Source organism: Zootoca vivipara, chromosome 6, assembly GCF_965207765.1.
Source record: "Zootoca vivipara chromosome 6, rZooViv2.hap1.1, whole genome shotgun sequence".
Classification (NCBI taxonomy): Eukaryota; Metazoa; Chordata; class Lepidosauria; order Squamata; family Lacertidae; genus Zootoca; species Zootoca vivipara.
Window position 1 is genome coordinate 13,046,439 of NC_142589.1, and position 20,125 is coordinate 13,066,563.

The following is a 20,125-nucleotide window of genomic DNA, read 5'->3' on the forward strand; positions in this document are numbered from 1 at the left end:
AAGTCATGCTTGGGGTAGACTCATTGAAATCCAGTGGAACTTAAGTTAGTTGTGCCACCATCCAGGCATGTATTTTATGCTTTGCCAGCTGCTTAAGAACCAGCTACAGGGTAGAAACCACACAACACCAAAAATGCAGTAAAACTAGATTTAAAAGTCAGTCCACCAGTGAAAAGCTAGAGATGGATATGATAGCATATGCATTTACTAAACACAATGGCAGCATCAGGCAATTATATCATTATATCAACTTTACATAAAAATAAACCAACATGCTCCATATTGATACTGGAAAATTAGGATAAAGTACGGTATCATTATTTCAGGGACACTTTGTGGTGCATGAAAATATGGCAGTTAGATAAAGAAAATATCAAAATGTGTAATTCCTCTGGGTGGGGGGAGATAGATAAGTAAGTAGGTAGGTTGATATATACCGTATTCTGCTGAATTTCTAGATTTGGGGCAAAGAATTCTGACTTTTTTGAACTGTAACATGAAGGCACTAGATACGGTACTTTAATCAGCTGCAGCTTCCAGCACTGTCAAAAATAATGCTGTTCATTGTAATAATGAGTCCTCAGGGCCCAAGCACTTTCGTGATGAAAGTGTATTAGCAATGTAAGAACAACTACAAAAAACAGAGATTAGTATGCAAATAGGAAGCTTGATGGCTGACCTTTGTAGGAGAAAATCTTACTCAATGTTCTGGGGAGGCATTCTGCTGTTACTAAGAAGAGGAGGAGTTTCTTCAACTGTGGAGGCTCAATGCAGCAAACCCTTCAGGAAAACAGACTTAAAAGGATCCCCAAACATTGAAACCAATTTCAGGCACTAATCATAAAAAAGAATAGCTTGGGAGTGGAGCACTATTCCAGTTGCCGTCATATGACTGAACAACACTCCCTTCCAATTGGCTAGGGTTGTTTTTGTGCATTACATTACTGAACAGCCAGAAGCTGAATCACTAGAATGGCACCAGAATTACTGCCATTAGGACAGCCCACAGTTTGCTGCTGTTCTGCTTTCCAAAGAGGAAGGAATTCTCTTCATGATAGACAGAGACTTGCTGGAATCGGTGAAACAGCCCCTATTCTGTTAACAAATACATGAACATCAAAGCTGAGAGGCATTTCATATGCCTTTTTAAAAGAAGGAAACAAAACAAAAACAAACCAGATGCTGTTGACCTCCAACTCCCATGAGCCTCAGCCAGCATGGCCAATGGCCAAAGGTAATGATGCAGTCCAGAAACGTCACTACACAAAGGACTTGTTGAAATGTATAACTGATCCATAATTTGGCACTATGAGAATGTGCCTTCAAAAAGCCTTTGCACGAGACCATTCCTTCACTTCCTTCCAAGTATGAAGCAACCATGGTTTGTGCTTTCCATTCAAACCAGAACACTACAGTTTCTAGTCACAATGCAAGTCCATTTCATTTGAACCAACAAATTACAGCTTGTGATAAACCTTGCAAACCATGATACAGCTACAGTGTGCCTGACTGGACAAAAAAAATTACAGTCTGCCTCACAGAAGAGGAGAGGGAAGCACATGAGCTCCAAAAAAGCCCTCATAGACAGCCATGCTGGCTGGGACTGATGGGAGTTAGAATCCGAAACTTCTGCAGAGCACCCGGTTGGCAACACTTGCCATAAAGAATTGTGTTACACCAGCTCTCATCAAGAACAAAGCAGCAATAAATAGATGAGATTTGCTAAAGTCACCCTCTGAGAACATAGCCTAAGAATGCTCATCACGGAAGGCTGGTAAACAGCCATTCACCTGTAAGAACTGCCTCCAGGAAACCAGCTGAGTTTCCATTCTTCCTTTTATCCCTAATAGCTACTGGAGCTTTGAGGCAGTTCAGAAGTCTGCAAATAACTTAGTTTTGGCTGTATAAAGCTGAAGATGCTCAACCCCAGAGGCAACTATGCAACCCCACTGCCGGTCAGGGGCACCAACTTTTGGGGGCCCAACCCTTTTAGACTCCCCAATATTTTTGTGAGGGAGGCCAGGCCACCGCAATGTCCAAAAAACTCAGGGCCAACTGCAAAGCCAAGCATGGCGCAGCTTCTGGGGCTGGCTGCTGCTGCTACAGAGGGGAAGGAGGGAATAAGCAGCCCCTGGATGGTGGCAGTGGCAGCAAGAGGCGAAGGAGGAACCTCTGGCCATTGAAGTTGCACTGCTGAGGCATTCTGCTCTGCCCCTTGGCTCCATGACGTTAGTTCCCCAATCTTTCTCACAAGTTAGCACCACAAGTTAGCATGTCAGCTTCCCCCCCCATTTCGCACAACCACCACCACCAGCAACCCAAACCCATTCTCATTTCCATATCCTCCATGACAGCAACTTTCTGCTGTGTAGCATCTGCAATCAGCTCCGGCGCCCTACAAGCAGGCCAGGCATGCTGCCAACATTCCAGCCTCTTAATGCAGACAGTACATGTGATTTCAACTGGACTGCAGGATTTCACTGTTCAATTCTACACACACACACCAAAAAGATAAAGAAAGGAGATAAAGGCTGCATTTGCATGTGGTGATTATGAAATAGGAATTAAACCACTGTTAGTTAAGGCATTGCTGTGAATGCCCAGATCATTGCTGCTTCATTCCTCCCCATTAATGAGCAGTAGCAACAAGCCACAATTCCCTGGCTCAGTGCTATGGCCAAACTGGGGTCATGGTTTGTTTTGTTCAATAAAATAAAATAAAATAAAATAATCTGAAGCCAAGCTTTGTTCTCAGCTTCAGAACATCATTTATTTGGAGCAAAACAACCCATGATGCCCAGTTCAGAGACAGCACTTGAGGCAGGGATCACAGCTTACTGCTCCTGTTTGCAAAGCAAGAGCAATCTGTGCAGTCATGGTAAGCCATTAGCCATGACTTAACCATGATGTAGCCTCACCTGCATTGAAAGATTACAGCCTGTATTGCACCTGCAAGTTTAAACAGGGTGGATAATACCAGAGGACAGATATTTTATAAAAGACTGCTTTCCAAAGAATATTAAGGATAGCTTGTAAAATTCTAGCAATGCCACCCTCTTTCAAAAAGGACAAAGGAAAATCATGGTATTGGCAACTTCCAAATATTTAAATCCAAGCATATTTGCTAGAGGAGGCAACTTCCTTTACTGGCCGAAAGCCAGTATCTCCAACAGTTCTAAATGTCTATTTGTCCTTAGCAATGCATACGCATGCCACACAACATACCAAGCAATTGTTAAGCTGCCCTTACAAGATGGGCTGAACAAATTGTCTGGTTATCTAATTAAGATTTATCAGGAAATAGCAAGGCATTTTCATGGGCTTCTCAGTATTTCGTACATTTTATACTTTGCAGAATGCTGTCTCACTCACTCCTAAAACTACAGAAAAGAAATTTTATTTCTTTCTAAGCAAAATATTTACAAACACCTGGTTCACACTATATTAAATTAGGCCTTAGCATTATGCGTGAACTCTGTCCAGAAGTGTAACTATGGTTTTCTAACTGCCACCCATTTAGGAGCTTATTTGTTGGTGGCATACAAAACTTGTTTCCCTTAACTATGGGTTAGCTTTCCATGTGAACCCAGCACACTTAACCATGGGTTTGTTTGACCACTGCACCCCAGACGTTCACCAAACTACTGAGGAAAGAGCAGCTGGTATACAAACCAAAAGCTGTAGAAACAAGCCATGGCTTCTTAGATTATGGTATATCTCATGATTAACATGCAGTTTGTTAAACAAACCATGGTTATGCTCAGTCCAGGCCAAAGCCTTATGCAGATTTAGTCAAAATCACAGTTCAATATTCAACTAGTATATGCAGAAAAGAGATAATCTATGTCACTTCAGTATCAATTGACTTTGTTTTTTTATTATTATTATTACTGACAGACAACAAGGAACCCAATCAAGCTCAGTCCAAAGAGAATGCATAGCTGGCCTGGCATGTTTTAAAATCAGAACACAGGAGTCAACCCATGCTGGATTAAATCATACATCTCCCCAAGCACTCACCCTACTCCCAATAATCAGACAAACCTCTAATGTTCTACTCTAGATGTTAATGTTGTTTGTTCCAGAAGAGCAACCCTGGGAAGACCATTCCACAAAAGGGGTGCCAATGCAGAAAAGGCCCATTCTCATGTTACCACCCTCTGGACCTTTCGTGAAGAAGGCACATGACGAACGTTCTCAAGGTGATGATCACAGTGTCCAAGTCGGTCCATATGGGGAGAGGCAGTCCTTGAGATACTGCAGTCCTGAGCTGTTTATAATTCAAAACCCATAAACTACGGTACCTGTAATTGCTAACCACTGCAGCTGAGCCACAATCAGTGTAATATGCTGAAACTGTATTGCCCCTGGCCACACACTACACCCCTCACCGGCACCTGCATCACACCCAGAGAGCTTCTGCCTAGCTAGAATGTGCCTTTGAATTCTGATATAATATCCTTCGCTCACCTGGATGGAGGATAGAGAGGAGTGGTGGGTGAGTGTGTGTGTGTAGAAATGAAAGAGAAAATTCCTATTTGCTGTTCCACGAGTTTTGCCTCAGCATGTGGCCCTCAGAAGGCTGCCCACCAGGCAATGCAGTCTTCAGGCTGAAAGGAGTTGTTCACACCTGCTCTAACCACTGCAGCACATGGGCTAGATGTAACACCACATGCCCAGGACAGGCTGGAAATTCTGCTATCATTCACCTGCTATTTTTTTTTAAAAAAAGGTTGGGATTAGAGGTTAGGAACTCCTTTTAAAGAAGTGTGTATTTCTATACTCACCTTCGTAAGAACACAATAGGGAGGGGGGAGACAAGAGCCTGTAAAAGCGTGTGAAAATGGTCCCTCCATTACTGCCTGAAAAGCAGCCTCTTCCCTTTCCACTTGCTCCTTTTCAGAAGATCCATTTTTCTGAATATTCCTTGCATAATTCCTACCTAATAGCACACTAGAAAAGCTCAGCCTCAGATAACAAAAGGCTCCAGGATATCTCTAAGGCTACTTTCCCACAGTTATTAAATGGGTCGAAGTGACTTAAGTCTGACCACCTGCTATTTCAATTTGCCTTTGTCTGCCTGGAGACGTTCCCCAAAAGGCTGCAGGTCAGAACATTCCCAGCAAAATCAGTTCAATAGAAAGATGCAAACGAAGCCTTTCCCTACTGAAGCGGCTACAGCTTGATCCTCAGAGCTTGTTCATTTATTTCTTTACAATTCTGTTCTTTGAAAACTAACATTTAGACATAACTGTCTAAATCTATGATAACAGGTACATACCACGGGTTCAAACTGCCAGACCACAAAACAACAACACCAGGACACCTTTAATCATGGAATTGTTAGCAAATTCACTTAAATACCACATATGGGAGTTCAGAGAGAAAAGAACTCCTGATAACACTTTACTGAGGAAACTGACTACAACTAGTTTATAATTTGAGAGATTTTGTCTCTCTCAATTCAGGTCTTGTACATAGCAAGGAGTCATTCAACTAAACATACAGAGGAAAACACTCAGCACTACACAGAGAATCAGGAGGTGTGCTACTTCAGCAAACATCTGTCTGGTTGCTAAGCAATACTTCAGCTTTCCCTCCCTCTTGGTTACCTGTCTTACTGAGAGCAGAATTACCCCGTAAATTGCAAACTGGATGGTCCCTGTTGTTACACTCATTCTGGATGCCACAAAAATGGAGCTACAGACTAAAAGGCATTTAAGCTTCCTCTCAAGCAAACACACATGCATAATGGACAACCATTCTGCCATTTCCAAAGAAAAGCTCATACAGAAATGATCATGCAATGTTGCCAAAAAGAAGGAAGTCTCCAAATCACGTTTCTGCTTTTGACTTATCCACAGTGTCAGGGGGACTCCCTACAGGGAGCCTCCCCCCATCATCCTGACCAGCACTTTGCCGAGCGACAGCACTAGCAGCGGGTCAGGGGGAAGCGGGATGGAGGAGGGAGGGCTCAGCGAGGCATCAGAGCCCCTGCACCACTCTGACCAACAAGTGGAGGTGTGACGGCTCAGGGAGGCATCGGAGCCCAGGCACTGCCCCAGCCAGCAAGGGGAAGAAGGGGCACCGCTCCTTCCGGCGCCCAAATTGAGGCACGTGCCCAAACGCAGGGCTAGGAGGAGGCGTTTCAGGGTCCCCAGGCTATTATGCTGGCCCCAAAGCAGACGGGCGCCATTGCCAGATTCTGAGAGTGACTAGGAGGTCATGTTTCCTGCTATTTCTGCACTGTAAAACCTTTAAAGTCAGAACGGACTGGAGAGTCTTTACTCGAGAGTAGCCACAACAACTCCATGACACACAGCAAGAGAAAGAGTATTAATAAGCAAAAATGCATTTAAGCAAATTGTAACGCCTTTTGAAAAAATTATCACAAGACTTATACAAAAAGAAAGGATTTCCTTAAATGAACCATTTGTGAATGACATAAGTTAGTAACCAATTTACTGAGAATCTCATCAAGGAAAAGCCACTCCATTTGAAGATTTGCACCAAACTTACTGGTTGAGTTGCCTTGCATTTGTATGATGCATTTGGAATCTTTGCCGGTCTCTCGGGAATTAAAGGGTCTGACCCGGACAGCCACCTTGACTGAAGCGCCTGACATTTTGCAGGTCTCTTGTGTGTACTCCAGAAATTATGAGCAAAGGACTTCCACAGCTTTTCTCTCCTGGAGTTATCGAGAGATAGAGATAGAGAGAGAGAGAAATTCAGTTATTTGAAAATACATTCCAGAAATCTTGATGGTTGCTAGGAGAATAGCTTAGCTCATTAGATACCCTACAGACAAATTTCACATTTTTTGGCTTCATGGAGGCCGAGCGTATCCAGGGTTACTCTCCTTCTTGCTAGCCACTGTCAAGGAATAGCTTTCAGGAGAAATGATTGTTTCCAGCCCCTCCCTCAAGGAGAAAACATGGAGCCTGAAAACTGACATCACTCCTGACTCAGAGGGATTAAAAGGACAGCCGTTCTTTGTGCTGTTTGTTCATTTTATCGGTACATGTGGAAAGCTTAAAGAACCCTACACAACCCCAGGGATTTCCTCCATTCACAGAGTATATAAAAATTAAAATACATGCTGAGGTGGCTTTGCCTTAGAAGTCAGCCTAAAAACAGCTCCCTCCCTCCTTGATTCTGTAGAAAAGAGGGAGGGAAGCAGATTTCTGTTTGAAACATTTCTATCCTCGCAGCTGCTGGCTAACAAAGCAAATAGCCCAAATCACCAAGTTCCAGGAGCAAATAGCCATAGCGAAAAATGCAGTTTAGCTGGGAGAGAGAGTACATTGTGGGCAAATTATTGTGTTTCTGCAGATAGGCTTGAGAACAACTAATCCTGAATCAGCTAAGGGGGAGACTGGAGATATCATTTAGCATCCTCTCCTTTTATTAACTTGTTCTATTTGCTGACATGGCTGTCCTTTTCTGGTCTATGTTGTTATTCCTTGTTTGAAAAAATAAATAATTTGAGGTTCGTTTAACACAGGATACACCAAAAGGACATCCAACGGAAGGCTATTCATAGTTATTTAGACAAAAACATCTAACATTTTTAGGCAATATACACACACAAAAATATACACAGAGACAGCCTACCTGTAGAATTACAACTGGATACCCACAATACCTAGTTTTCACAATGGCACCATGTTATAAAGACTGTAGAGTATGGTAAACCTTATTATTATGAATTAAACATTCCATTCCTTTGAGAAAACATTCTATAGCTCTTCATTTTGAGATGCTATCTTCAGTTCAGCTTACATTGACAAAAGATCTACTAGACTCTCTTAAGTAAAGACTGTGATCAAAGAAAGGAGGCAGTTGAGGATATTGTTCACTTTGTTTTGAAGCGCCTAAAGTAAGATTCAAAAAAACCAAGATCATGGCCACTGGTCCCATCACCTCCTGGCAAATAGAAGGGGAGGAAATGGAGGCAGTGAGAGATTTTACTTTCTTGGGCTCCTTGATCACTGCAGATGGTGACAGCAGTCACGAAATTAAAAGACGCCTGCTTCTTGGGAGAAAAGCAATGACAAACCTAGACAGCATCTTAAAAAGCAGAGACATCACCTTGCCTACAAAGGTCCGTATAGTTAAAGCTATGGTTTTCCCAGTAGTGATGTATGGAAGTGAGAGCTGGACCATAAAGAAGGCTGATCGCCGAAGAATTGATGCTTTTGAATTATGGTGCTGGAGGAGACTCTTGAGAGTCCCATGGACTGCAAGAAGATCAAACCTATCCATTCTTAAGGAAATCAGCCCCGAGTGCTCACTAGAAGGACAGATCGTGAAGCTGAGTCTCCAATACTTTGGCCACCTCATGAGAAGAGAAGAATCCTTGGAAAAGACCTTGATGTTGGGAAAGATGGAGGGCACTAGGAGAAGGGGACGACAGAGGACGAGATGGTTGGACAGTGTTCTCGAGGCTATGAACATGAGTTTGACCAAACTGCGGGAGGCAGTGGAAGACAGGAGTGCCTGGCGTGCTATGGTCCATGGGGTCACGAAGAGTCGGACACGACTAAACGACTAAACAACAACAACAAAGTAAGATTCTCCCGGAGAGAGATTTGCTTTTTTTCTTGTCAAAGGCTGCATTCCCTTAAGAATAATAAGCCACTGTTTGTATTAAACCATAGCTTACTTGTGAACATTTCTCTCCTTTAACATGGTGAGTCATCATGTGGCTTCTCACCTCCCATGTAGCACCAAGGTGACTCAAACAAGCCATAGAATGACTTTTCATGTCATCCAAACCTGGATCATGGTTTGTTTCTTTCAAACAAACCATGAACATTAAGTCACATACAAACCAAAGTTTGTTCTCAGTTTCTTTCTGGCTTACCATTCATGGTGAATTTGAAACAAACAAACAAATTTATCCTAAAACAGACATTTTTGCATACAAATCTGCCTAATATAAATATTTTTGTAAAGCAAAATTTATTTCCTAACAGAATGCATTTTTACATGTTACTTTTATACACACTTTACCCTAGTCTATGCATTCTTATACACACTACTTGCCTGGAGAATACATGGCAAAATGCAAAAAAATGCAAATCCTGAAGGATGGCTGCTTTTCAGTTCACATATTGTTTTAGAAAGTGCAAACTAGGCAAGGTAAAGGTAAAGGGACCCCTGACCATTAGGTCCAGTCATGACCGACTGGGGTTGCGGCGCCCATCTCACATTATTGGCCGAGGGAGCCGGCGTACAGCTTCCAGGTCATGTGACCAGCATGACAAAGCCACTTCTGGTGAACCAGAGCAGCACACGGAAACGTAGTTTACCTTCCCGCTGTAGCGGTACCTATTTATCTACTTGCACTTTGACGTGCTTTTGAACTGCTAGGTTGGCAGAAGCAGGGACCGAGCAACGGGAGCTCACCCTGTCGCGGGGGTTTGCTTTTAAAGATGAAAGAATCCTTACTGCACCCCCATATTTTTTTCACACTATGGCCCCTTTTCAGAATGGTGAAGACAGGTTGCACGGTGAAATAAAGGAATTGGATGTGTCATCTTATTAGTCAGGTATTTGGCCACTGTTGAGTAGTATAGCTAACTGGACAACTATTATATCTCACAGTAGCTACACATTTCGGAGACAGATCATTTTCCCCACCCACCAAATAAAATGAGTATGGGCTGCTAGCTAACTCACAATTCCTCATGCCACATCAAAACAAGGAAGTTACATGTTAGCTTGTAGGTGTGTCTACAAAAATCTTTAAGTTACAAACCAAGAGATGAAGACAGCAGAGATGCATGAATGTTAATACTGCAATACAGTACAACCTTTGCAGTCTACAGTCTTTCATTATCATCAATTCAGCTGTCTTGGAACAGAACTAAAAGCACTTTGGATTAATGGACAAAAACTTCTGGTAATATCATAGAAGGTACATTAAGTACTTTGGAATCCTCAACTTAAGTGGCCTTCTGTAGCTCCTTACACCACAAAGATACAGCCTTCTTCATCCGTGAGCAGGGATTGCACACTGATGACTAAAACTGCTCTTTCCAATAATGAATCTCATCTCTATCATAATACCTTGGGTCACACTGGTAATTTTGCTAAAGAATCAGAGGATAGCACAGCCCCCAACAGAATGAGAAAATCCAGCATTTACTCATTCAAAGCTACTTCATTATGAGATTCCTCACTGCAGATGTTGTTGGACTCCAACTCCCACTAGCCCCACCCAGCATGACCATGGTCAGGGATGATGGGAATTGGAGTCCAGCAACATCTGGAAAGCGACGGATCTCACCCCTCTGGTTTACTGTTCACCACTGTTACCAAGCTGGTCTGTTCTTCAAACTAGGATATAATTCAGTGGATTCATAGCACCCAAACAACTTCATGGAGGAGAGGACTACTGAAGCCATAATGGTTGTCCTCTGCCTCCAAAGTTAGAGGCACTAATGCTTCTGAATAGCAGTTGTTGGAAATCACAGGAGGAGAGAATGTTTGAATCTTGCTTGAATCCTGTGTGCATACATCCCACTGGCATCTGGTTCTAGGTTGCAGTCACCACACAGAATGTCTAGGCGAGCTTTTTGCAATGGGATTTGTTGTTGTTGTTGTTAATAATAAGAATAATTTCATTATTATACCGCTTGATATTTTAAAGAAAACAAAATCTCAAAATGGTTTACAACACATTGAAACATCAAATAAAACAATCCAGAATAACATAAATTCAAGCTTCAAGGAAAACAAGTCAGATCTTTTTCTAAGTGACGTTTTGTTTTCCTCATATTAATTTATATAGCTTCCCCATAGCAGAAAGACTCTAGGAAGTCAGTGTGGAGTAGTGGTTAGAGTGTCAGACCAGGACCTGGGAGGCCAGGATTCAAATCCCCACTCAGTCATGAAGCTCACTTAGGCCAGTCACAGCCTCTTAATCCCTATGACCTGTGATGTTAACTGAGAAAGGGCTGAACCATATACTCCTTGCAGAAGAAAAGGTGGGATATAAATGCAATAAATAAGCTGTTCTGCTTACCTCGGGCATGGCCAAACTTGGCCCTCCAGCTGTTTTGGGACTACAACTCCCATCATCCCTAGCTAACAGGACCAGTGGTTAGGGATGATGGGAACTGTACTCCTAAAATGGCTGGAGGGCCAAGTTTGGCCATGCCTGGCTTACCTGCTTAAGAAAGTCAGAAGGGCCAACCAGATGGAGATGTAAGTCGCCAACCTGCCATCCAGAGATCTCCACATGGTCACAATTGGACCTGCGCCAGTCACAAAATGTGCCAGGCGCCTGGCTAATTTCTAACACTGGCCATTGGCCTGATCTGCCAGACTCTTATTTTGCTCTTATGCACATTTGTAGCAGACTTCAAATGTGTTAGAAAAAAATAGGGTCTTTTGCTTCATTGACATTTTTTCTGCTTTACTCCATCACATGATTCAGGTATTGTGTTCCTTCTCTCTTGAACAGGCACCATCACTTTAGAATGCAAAATCTCAGAACAGAGAACATGCAAAGATGCAAAACAGTCAGTGTTTTGTGTTTGTTGGGTGTATTTGTTTTTAAAGAGACAGGCCAATTTATTGAGAGGTCAAACGTGAGATTGAGGGCACACTTGCCCAATTTAATCCTCTCTCTAACTTCAATATGCAAAATGTGTAGCCTGACTAAATAAGCATGCCGGGAAACAACATTTCAATACACCATTCTTCTGAACAAGCCTTCTTTAGTAAGCTCACACACTGCCATCTGAAGTCCTGCTTTAATGCCTGTGCAGATGACGAAACCACTGAAAAATGGAATAGGCTGCTGAACAGAGTGTTCCAGAGTCTTGTTAGAAGGGGGAAAAAGATTTTTTAAAGGAACTAGACTAATAGCCACTAAACAAAAAACAGCAATTCTGACTATTTAGGCCTGTCCTTCTGAGAGACACAACTCTACATTCTCTCTCAGAAAACAATTCTAGGCACCAAAGTAAGAAAAGTTGGCAGCTGCAGGATGGGAAGGCCACCTATAATCTACTTCTCCTTTACATCTGCAGGTGTGGCATTACCATTGTCGTGCCTCGGTAATGAATTGGATGCGAGCCAACAAACTGAAGCTGAATCCAGTGGGCAGTACCCTAGCCCAGATGAATGGTAGGTTGCCTGCTCTTGATAGGTTGCACTCCCTCTGAAGGAGCAGGAGCACAGCTTGGGGGTACAGTACTTCTGAATTTATTGGGATTTTCAGAAAAAAAGAAGTACATTAAGACATTACTAAAAAAGAAAAAAAACAGTACAGTACTTCTGGATCCTTTGTTGTCACTTGAGGCTCAGGTGGCCTCAGTGGCACAGGGTGCCTTCCATCAGCTTCTGCTGGTGGCCCAGCTGTGCCAATATCTGGACAGGGATAGCCTAACATCTGTCATCTATGCTCTGGTAACCTCTAAGTTACATTACTGCAACACATTTATACGCAGGGCTGCCTCTAAAGATGATTCAGAAACTTCAGCTGGTGCAGAATCCGGTAGCCAGGTTGATCACTGGGACAAGACGATTTCAGCATATTACACCGATCTTGACCTGACTGCACTGGCTGCCAATTAGTTTCCGGGCCCAATTCAAAGTGTTGCTTTTGACCTATAAAGCCTTAAAGAGCTCAGGACAACAGTACCTCAAGGACCACCTATTCTCAGTATAAACCAACTTAGACCCTGAGATCATCAACTGAGACCCTTCTTCATCTGCCTCCTTCACAAGAGGTCCAGAGGGTGGCAACATAAGAATGGGCTTTTTCTCCAGTGGCTCCCCATTTGTAGAATGCTCTCCCCAGGGGGGCTTGTCTTCTACCTTCATTACATTACCAGGCAAAAACATTTCTCTATTACCAGTCTTTTGACTGATTAACCTTCCATGGCCTTTTAAATGTGTTTCTGGGAGGGGGGGTTATTGGTTTCTTATGGTTTCATTATGTATTTTGTGTTCTTGTTTTGTATTTTTATGTTGTGGAACCCACCCACCCCCCGTGATCTTCAAATGGTGGTACTGTATACTACTACTACTACTACTACTACTACTACTACTACTATTTCCTACATCCCAGTTGTTAGGAGCATTTTCAGCAAAACACATTAATTATGCAACCTGAAAAGGTGCAATAATGAAGCTTGGGTGCTTTCATCTGTGTTTAAGTGATATATGGAACTAAAAAGGTTTCACACAAGTAAGGCGCAGCCTCCAGCCTCACAACACCTTGTAAAAGGTGTTAAGAGTTGTTTGCCTAAGGAAGCAGCTATCAAAGTAATCTCACAACTACAGTAGCAAACTACAGTTCAGAGGTTGAGCACCTGCTTTGTGTGAAAAAGTCCCAGATGCAATCTCTGGAATTACCAGTTAAAAGGATGTCAAGAGGAGGTGACAGGAAAGACCTACCTCAGACACATCTACCAGAAAATGTAGCCAATACTAGGCTAGATTTACAAATAGACTGACTGGTGTAAAGTAGCTTCCTATGTTCCAGTTTATAAACTGAATCACAAAGGGTGCGCCACACTCCCCACCCCGAACAATAGGGTGAAACCACTTTGTGTCTGCTTCCCAATGCATGTAACTTTTTCTCTTTTTTTCTTTTTTTTGATGGGGGAGAAGAATACATTATGAAATATATACTTCCCATCTCAAAAACTGACAGTGACATTCCATTCTGAACATGAGAGACCAGCAGAGGCTAAAACTTTTTTTAAAAAAATTACCGACTGGCCACTTGTCGTGATAGATACTACTGGTAGTCTAAGGATGGAAAACGTGGTGCCCTCCACAGTTTGTTGGAACTCCAACTCCCAACAGCCTTTGACCACTGGTCATGCTGGCTGGGGCTGATGCGAATTGCGAGCCAACATTTAGAGGATAACAGGTTCTTCATCCGTTTCATGTATGTTCCCAGTGGAGAGAAGTTTTTGTCCTCCCTCTCATATAAAACTAGAACTAAGGGTCACTCAGTGACCAGTAGTAGGTTCAGGACTAATATCTTAGGGCTTCTTAGGGATTCACTACTATTACATGTAATGATTAGCACCAGCTTAGATTATTGAGTGTGCCTGTGTGTAAGAACAGGGGAAACCTGCTAGATCAGACCAAAGGCCCATCTAGTCTAGCATTCTGTTCTCATAGATGCCAATGAGAAGCCCACAATTGGGACATGTACATAAAGGTACTCTTCCAATCGTGAACCCCAGCAACTGGCATTCAGAGGCATACCACCTCCAATAATGGAGGGAATATCACCATGACTAGTGGCTATTATTCTCCATAAGTCTGCTTGATCCCCTTTTAAAGCTGTCCAAGTTTGTGGTCATTTTAATGGTGACTGCATTTTAAACCATTTGACTTATTTTGCACCTCTCAGCTTAATACTCAGATCAAAATGTAACTACCTTTCAAAAATCCCAAGGGCCCCTAGCAGGCCAGGAATGCAAGAGTCCAAAAGCTTGTTCTAGCAGAGTTGGCAAAAACTTTACAGCTAGTTCAGCAAAACAATTAGCCATCACTTCTACTGGAGGACTAAACCTCTCAAAAAGGCTACTCAGGCCTGCTGGGTACCACACCTCTATCTTCATGCCCTCCACTTTTTCTGTTGCATCTTCCATCCTAGTCCCTGCCAGACAAATACCAAATCATTGGGTGGAATTAATTCCAGGAATATTATATTTTTGATTGGCTTCATGTGTTTTCTATGTTTCCTTAGCACACAGTACACACAACCATATAAATGCTTCACAAACCAGATGAATGAATTAATGGGAAGCCAAAGCTGGCCTTTAAAACTACGGTATTAAGGGCGATGCATGTTACCTTTTGAATTAAAATCTGGCCGCCTTTGACAAAAATCTCACCATGACTAAGATGACAACTGAAATCAGAGATTTATGTATGCAAAGTCAACTTAGAAGCATCCAGGACAGAGAGAATATGTGTGAATACTCAGAGAGAGTATGTGTAAATTTTTTACATTCTGTAACAGGTAAAGAGAAAGGCAGACACTTGGTCTCTATCATCTTAATACAGACTGGTTTTAAATTTAAATTTAAATTTAAATGAAAGCAGCAGTACCAAGCATCTGAATGCTATCAAGTTAGGCATCAGTCACAAAACCACATTTTTTCCTTCATACTCCTACAGCTATGGAAGCTGTATGACAGGGCCACTTAAATACCTTCCATCATCATCATCTATTTCTACAGTGTTGAATATCCACGTAGGACTTTATAATAAATAAAAATTCACAGCAGTCGCTGTGTGCAGGGTTACAGCCAGTAAGATGGAGACAAAAGGGAAAGGAGGATGGAAGGACTAGGGCAAAAGCTTTAAAATCTTTGCTCCATACAGAGAAACACCAAATTTCACAGTAATAAATATTACATAATATAATACACAGAAAGAGATGTACAACATAAAAAGGCAACTCACAGAGTCCTACAACCCCACCCTCAAAAATTCAACTTGAACAGGTACAGACACAACTATGAAGATGCAAGCAGGCCATGACAATTAGCAGACAACTCCATGAAACCCGGTGAGCATTTGCACTAAAGCCATCTATTCCAAAACAGTATTTTTTGACCTGTCCCATCACTGACTAAGCTCCTAGAGGACTGTTGGATCATCATCCCAATATGGCTGCCCCGTAATTGTGCTGTGCTGGATATAGACGAAAGGGGGGTGGGGAAACGCATCAAAACAAAACGGCAGCTGTTTATGGCAGAGAAGAGGAAAAGCTGGGGGGAAAGGTAGGGAAAAGACAAACACAGAGGTTCCTGCATTTCCCAAACAAGTCACTGCTGTAGGAAATTGGGGTTGGGGTAGAGACAGAGAATAATATACCTAGAATGGGGAATTCTGCTTCAAACCCCGCCCTGCTTAAAAGATGAAGCTGCAACAGAGCTTCAGTGAAAAAGGATGCAAACATTAAAAACTGCGCTCTTAAAATAAATATGAGGCTATGGGTCCCACTCAGGAGAGGTTTCTCTCAAAGCATTCACAGTGGGGAAACTGGAGGCAGAACTGATGGAGATGGGGGGCTGAGATTCAAAAGTATTTCTTTATTGAGGGAATTATTTACTGAGATTTGCAGAGATTCACAAAATATATCTGTGATAGAGCTAGGGAGCTATGAAGTATAAATGCTTTATTTTGAGGGGTGTCAGTGGCAGCCACCATCACAGCAACTTCCTATGATGGTTATGTTGTTGTAATCTTAGATGTCACTAGGGACGTGGGGGAGGGGGATTGGAAAGAGGGAGATAAGAAAAAAGACAGATGATTCAAATTTGACTAGATTGAGAGGCATTCTCTGTGAATATTTAAAGACCAGGCAATCAAGAGATCTCATACTATGTATGGTCCCAATATAAAAATGCCTCTAGGAGGAACTTGGAATTAGTAATAAGAAGGGGGGACTGTAAGGAATCTCCATTTGGAATCGACTGTGGGGGCGGGGAGAAAAACTGGAACTGGCAAAGGAAAATAAGTCAAGAGGGTGACGGGGGTTGTTCCTAGTCTGTTCAAAGGAGAGGAGGGGGAGGAGAGTGAAAGGAAATTGCTGATTACAATGAAATTATACAAGAGACATGTTTATTTGTTTAGCTGCACAGATATATCAGGGCTGGAAAATCACAGTCTTCTAACTGCTAGGAATTTAAAGAGGTTTTTAGTTTCTAGCTATGTCTGTATCCTGCAGTTCAGCACACAATCTTGTGAGTCAGTGATACACTTAGGCATATTTAATCCATACCTTGTATCTATACACAGCTATATGCATAAATTATGTGCTATTATCATACACACACCTCTGCCCCCATTCTCCCAATGACACATCTCATAGAGATTCCCACCCCCTAAATCCCTCAGCCAGCTAGAATCCAACAGTATCTTTGGAGTACAGGTATTTTGAATTTAAAGGTTAAAGAACGGCCTCCTCTTGCACTTACTGGGGTGCAAGCCATCAGTGGAGCTAACACCTACGGTACTTAAAAGAGGCATAAATGGAAGGTCATTTGTAACATATGCATGTATGTATGCATGTATTTATTCCAGACCCTAACATTCGGGGGGGGGCAGGAAAAAGATGGTTTAAAAGCCAAATACATAATCATACTTAATATTAAATTGTTATTACTACATCTCATATTGAGCCCATTACTGTATATTTTATTATGCCTCTAATGTTTGCAAGTGGCAGTATGAAAGGCAGTATGAAAATCATGATCATTATTATTAACAACTATCATTTCACTACCAATACTAATCATACTACGGCCACCATCCTCTTGGATAAGTCACTTGGGGCTATACGTTTGCAGGGGAGAAACACCCCCCCCCCCAAATATATGGATTAATATGGAAGGAGTGGGGTGTCATCACCTGGCCAACCCAAGGATCAACCTTATCCACCTTTGTGTACCCCATCCCTCCATCCACCTGGTCCCATCAATTGCGGGGGGGGGGGCTGAAAACAGTTGGAGGAAAGACAGGGAAAGAAGAAGGGGGAGAGAGAGTGGATAATTTGGGGTGGAGGGGGAAAAGAATAGCAAGCCTCTTCCTGCAAATGCAGATCCACCCACATTATCCCTTCCTGGGTGGCTTTTCTGGGGGTGGGGTTGGCTGCCCACATAGGAAGCTGCTTTATACTTCTGAGTCAGGCTATTTGGCCCAACAGCTCAGTATTGCCCGCTCCGACTGGCAGCAACTCTCCCGGGGAGAGTGTTCAAAGACAGGCCAGCCCTACCTGGAGATGCTGCCAAGGGCTTTGGCCCTTTTGAGGCAGATGCTCCGACCGCGGAGCCACAGCCCCAATAGAGAATTTGGGGACAGGGCGGGGTAGGGAGAGGGAAGCTGGGATTGAAACCATATGGATGAAAGGGAAAGGGGGGGAGGGAGGCTTCAAGGATGAACCCCTCCCCCCACCAGCTCTTTTTCCTCCCTCCACCCTCCACCCTCTCAGCCGCTCACGTGACCAACAATCGCCCGTCACCCCCACCCCTTTTACCTCAGTGCAGTCAAGGGCGGAGGCGACACCGGCGCCGCCGTCAAATCAGCAGCCTGGCGGGGAACAACGAGCGGCAACGAAGCCAGCGGGGTAGAGACCGCCCAGCCCCATCACGGAGCCCCAAGGCCGGGGAAAAGCGGCATCACAAAGAGGAGCGGCGGGGCGGGGAGAGGGGAGAAATAAAAGGGCGAGGATAACAGGAGGGACCGAACCGCCTGACAGGAGCGTCGCGAATACTCTGGCAAGAGAAGGGGCTGGAATCGATTCCCTCCACCCAGAGGGGAAGGCTCCGCCCCCGTAACCGCTCGACGCCCTCCAATCAGACGCGGGGAGGTGTCGGCTTGCCGGGCGAATGCGGAGGCCGATAGGCGGCTTGAGCTGTCTGTCCTCAAGCCGAGGTGGGAGGGGTGGCAGGAAAGGATTCACCTGCCAATCTCGGGGTGCCTCTCGGCCAATCCAATTAAGGAAAGGCATCGCGAGGGTGGGACGGCAGCGGCGGAGGCAGCCAATTAGCGTTCGAAAAAGGAATTATTTCTCTATATCTCTCAGAGCTCTGTCCTAAGAATGCTCCTCAAGAGTCCTTTCGGCGACTGCGTAGGAATACGCGGGTGCTCCCTCTTGCGGAGGGAGAAAGTAAGCCGATGACGGAACCTTCCGCAGGGAGCTATAAAAAGGGAGGCGATGGCGTTCACTCATACAGTAGATGCTTGGCCTTTTTTTTACCTTAGTGGAGGGGAAATTCGGTGAAAGATTGTGCTTTTTATTGAGAGAGAGATAGAAGGGAGAGCTTTAAGACCGGAATCTATTGGGGAAGCCGAGTTTTATCAAAGGAATTCAGACGTTTTAGAAATATAAAGCCTGAGAGGGGATCAGAAGAAGGGCGGAAGGAGCACTACCAGTTCACTAGTTACCCCTCCACACACACGTGTAAAAATTAACGTGTGAATGCAGGAACCGTGTTTGCTGTTATAGAGAGGTGTTGTACAGGACACTTGAGTTTCCTGTGGCTCCTGCCTCTCTAGTACACTTTGAACCAATCCCAGGTTTTCCACTGTGTAAATGTGTGAAGCAACCCTGGGAGACTAAGATTGGGGAGAAAAACTAAAACAGAGGTTGCAAAGAGGTCTAAAAAAATAAATGTATCACCCTTCTTTCCTCTAATACCCCTTCAAGCATACCTATTTACAAAACTTTGCAGCTGTTAACTGGAAGGAGGTGGTAACGGAGGATTTAAAATTCCAATAACTGAGTCAAGTAGAGGAGGATTTTAAATTAGGACTTTAAAAAAGATGTTTACCACACATTTTTGTTGGCTCAGTATGATCACACCAGTTTCATCCTCAGGACCACTCTGTAAGGTTGGTTAGCCTGAGAGAATGACTGGCCCAACTGGCTTTCAGATAAGCAGAAGCAAATGATGAGTATGCAATAAATATTATAAAGGGGCTGATATGTAAAATGTAAATTAGGAAGGGAAGAGCATGGAGGCAGCATGGCTGTGGCTAGTGAAGTGATCTACATAAGGCAGTGCCAAAAGGGGGGCAAGTGGCTCCCCGAAACAATTGGGTTGCTCACCACCCCATTGCTGAACTGTCATTAACATATACTTAGCCCTTTCTGTGTCCCCCCCCCATTTCCCCCTCATAACACCATGGACATAGCCAGTCTTGTTGGGGAGGGGCAGGACTTTTGTTGGGAGTAGAACTGAACTATCTGTGACACAACTGGTCAGTTAAGTATTTTTTCATTTATTTACTTGATCTTGAGGGGGGGGCTGCACCCCCTGCCCCTCTCTGGCTATGCCCATGCGTAGCACCACTCATGGTATTAATTGTCCTCCATAAGGTGCTGGGGATGTGAGTAATGGAAAGGAAGTAAGGCACTCAGGTGATTTTGGAGGGAAACAACCATTGCATGCTGAATGTCCTAGGTTAATATGACAATTAGTTAATAACTTCTGGGCTGTGGAACTAATCAGGCTTAATTTGACCTGTTTTGCCTATGCTTGATCCCATTTGTTGTTCCTTTCCAAGTGAAGTTTGCATTGGGTGCCAGGTTTAAACATTGGATCCTGATCAGATCCCCCTAAGTGGATCT

The 20,125-nt window shown here is 43.5% G+C and overlaps 1 protein-coding gene across 11 annotated transcripts in view; it reads right to left on the reverse strand.

Annotated features, from left to right (window-relative positions):
- KIF1B (kinesin family member 1B) overlaps positions 1–18,301 on the reverse strand; it is a 132,450-nt gene extending 114,149 nt beyond the window's left edge. For 8 of the 11 annotated variants that reach the window (XM_088671551.1, XM_035118323.3, XM_035118328.3 and 5 more), the window contains exons 1-2: positions 18,029–18,299; positions 6,520–6,688 (exon numbers count right to left, since the gene is read on the reverse strand). In XM_088671551.1, the coding sequence (XP_088527677.1) occupies positions 6,520–6,625 (106 nt within the window). In that variant the 5' untranslated portion in view covers positions 6,626–6,688; positions 18,029–18,299. Of the gene's footprint in view, positions 1–6,519; positions 6,689–18,028 lie in introns of all 11 variants that reach the window. The other 3 variants (XM_035118329.3, XM_035118326.3, XM_035118330.3) reach the window with 1 other exon arrangement.
- Between the last annotated feature and the right edge of the window lie 1,824 nt (positions 18,302–20,125).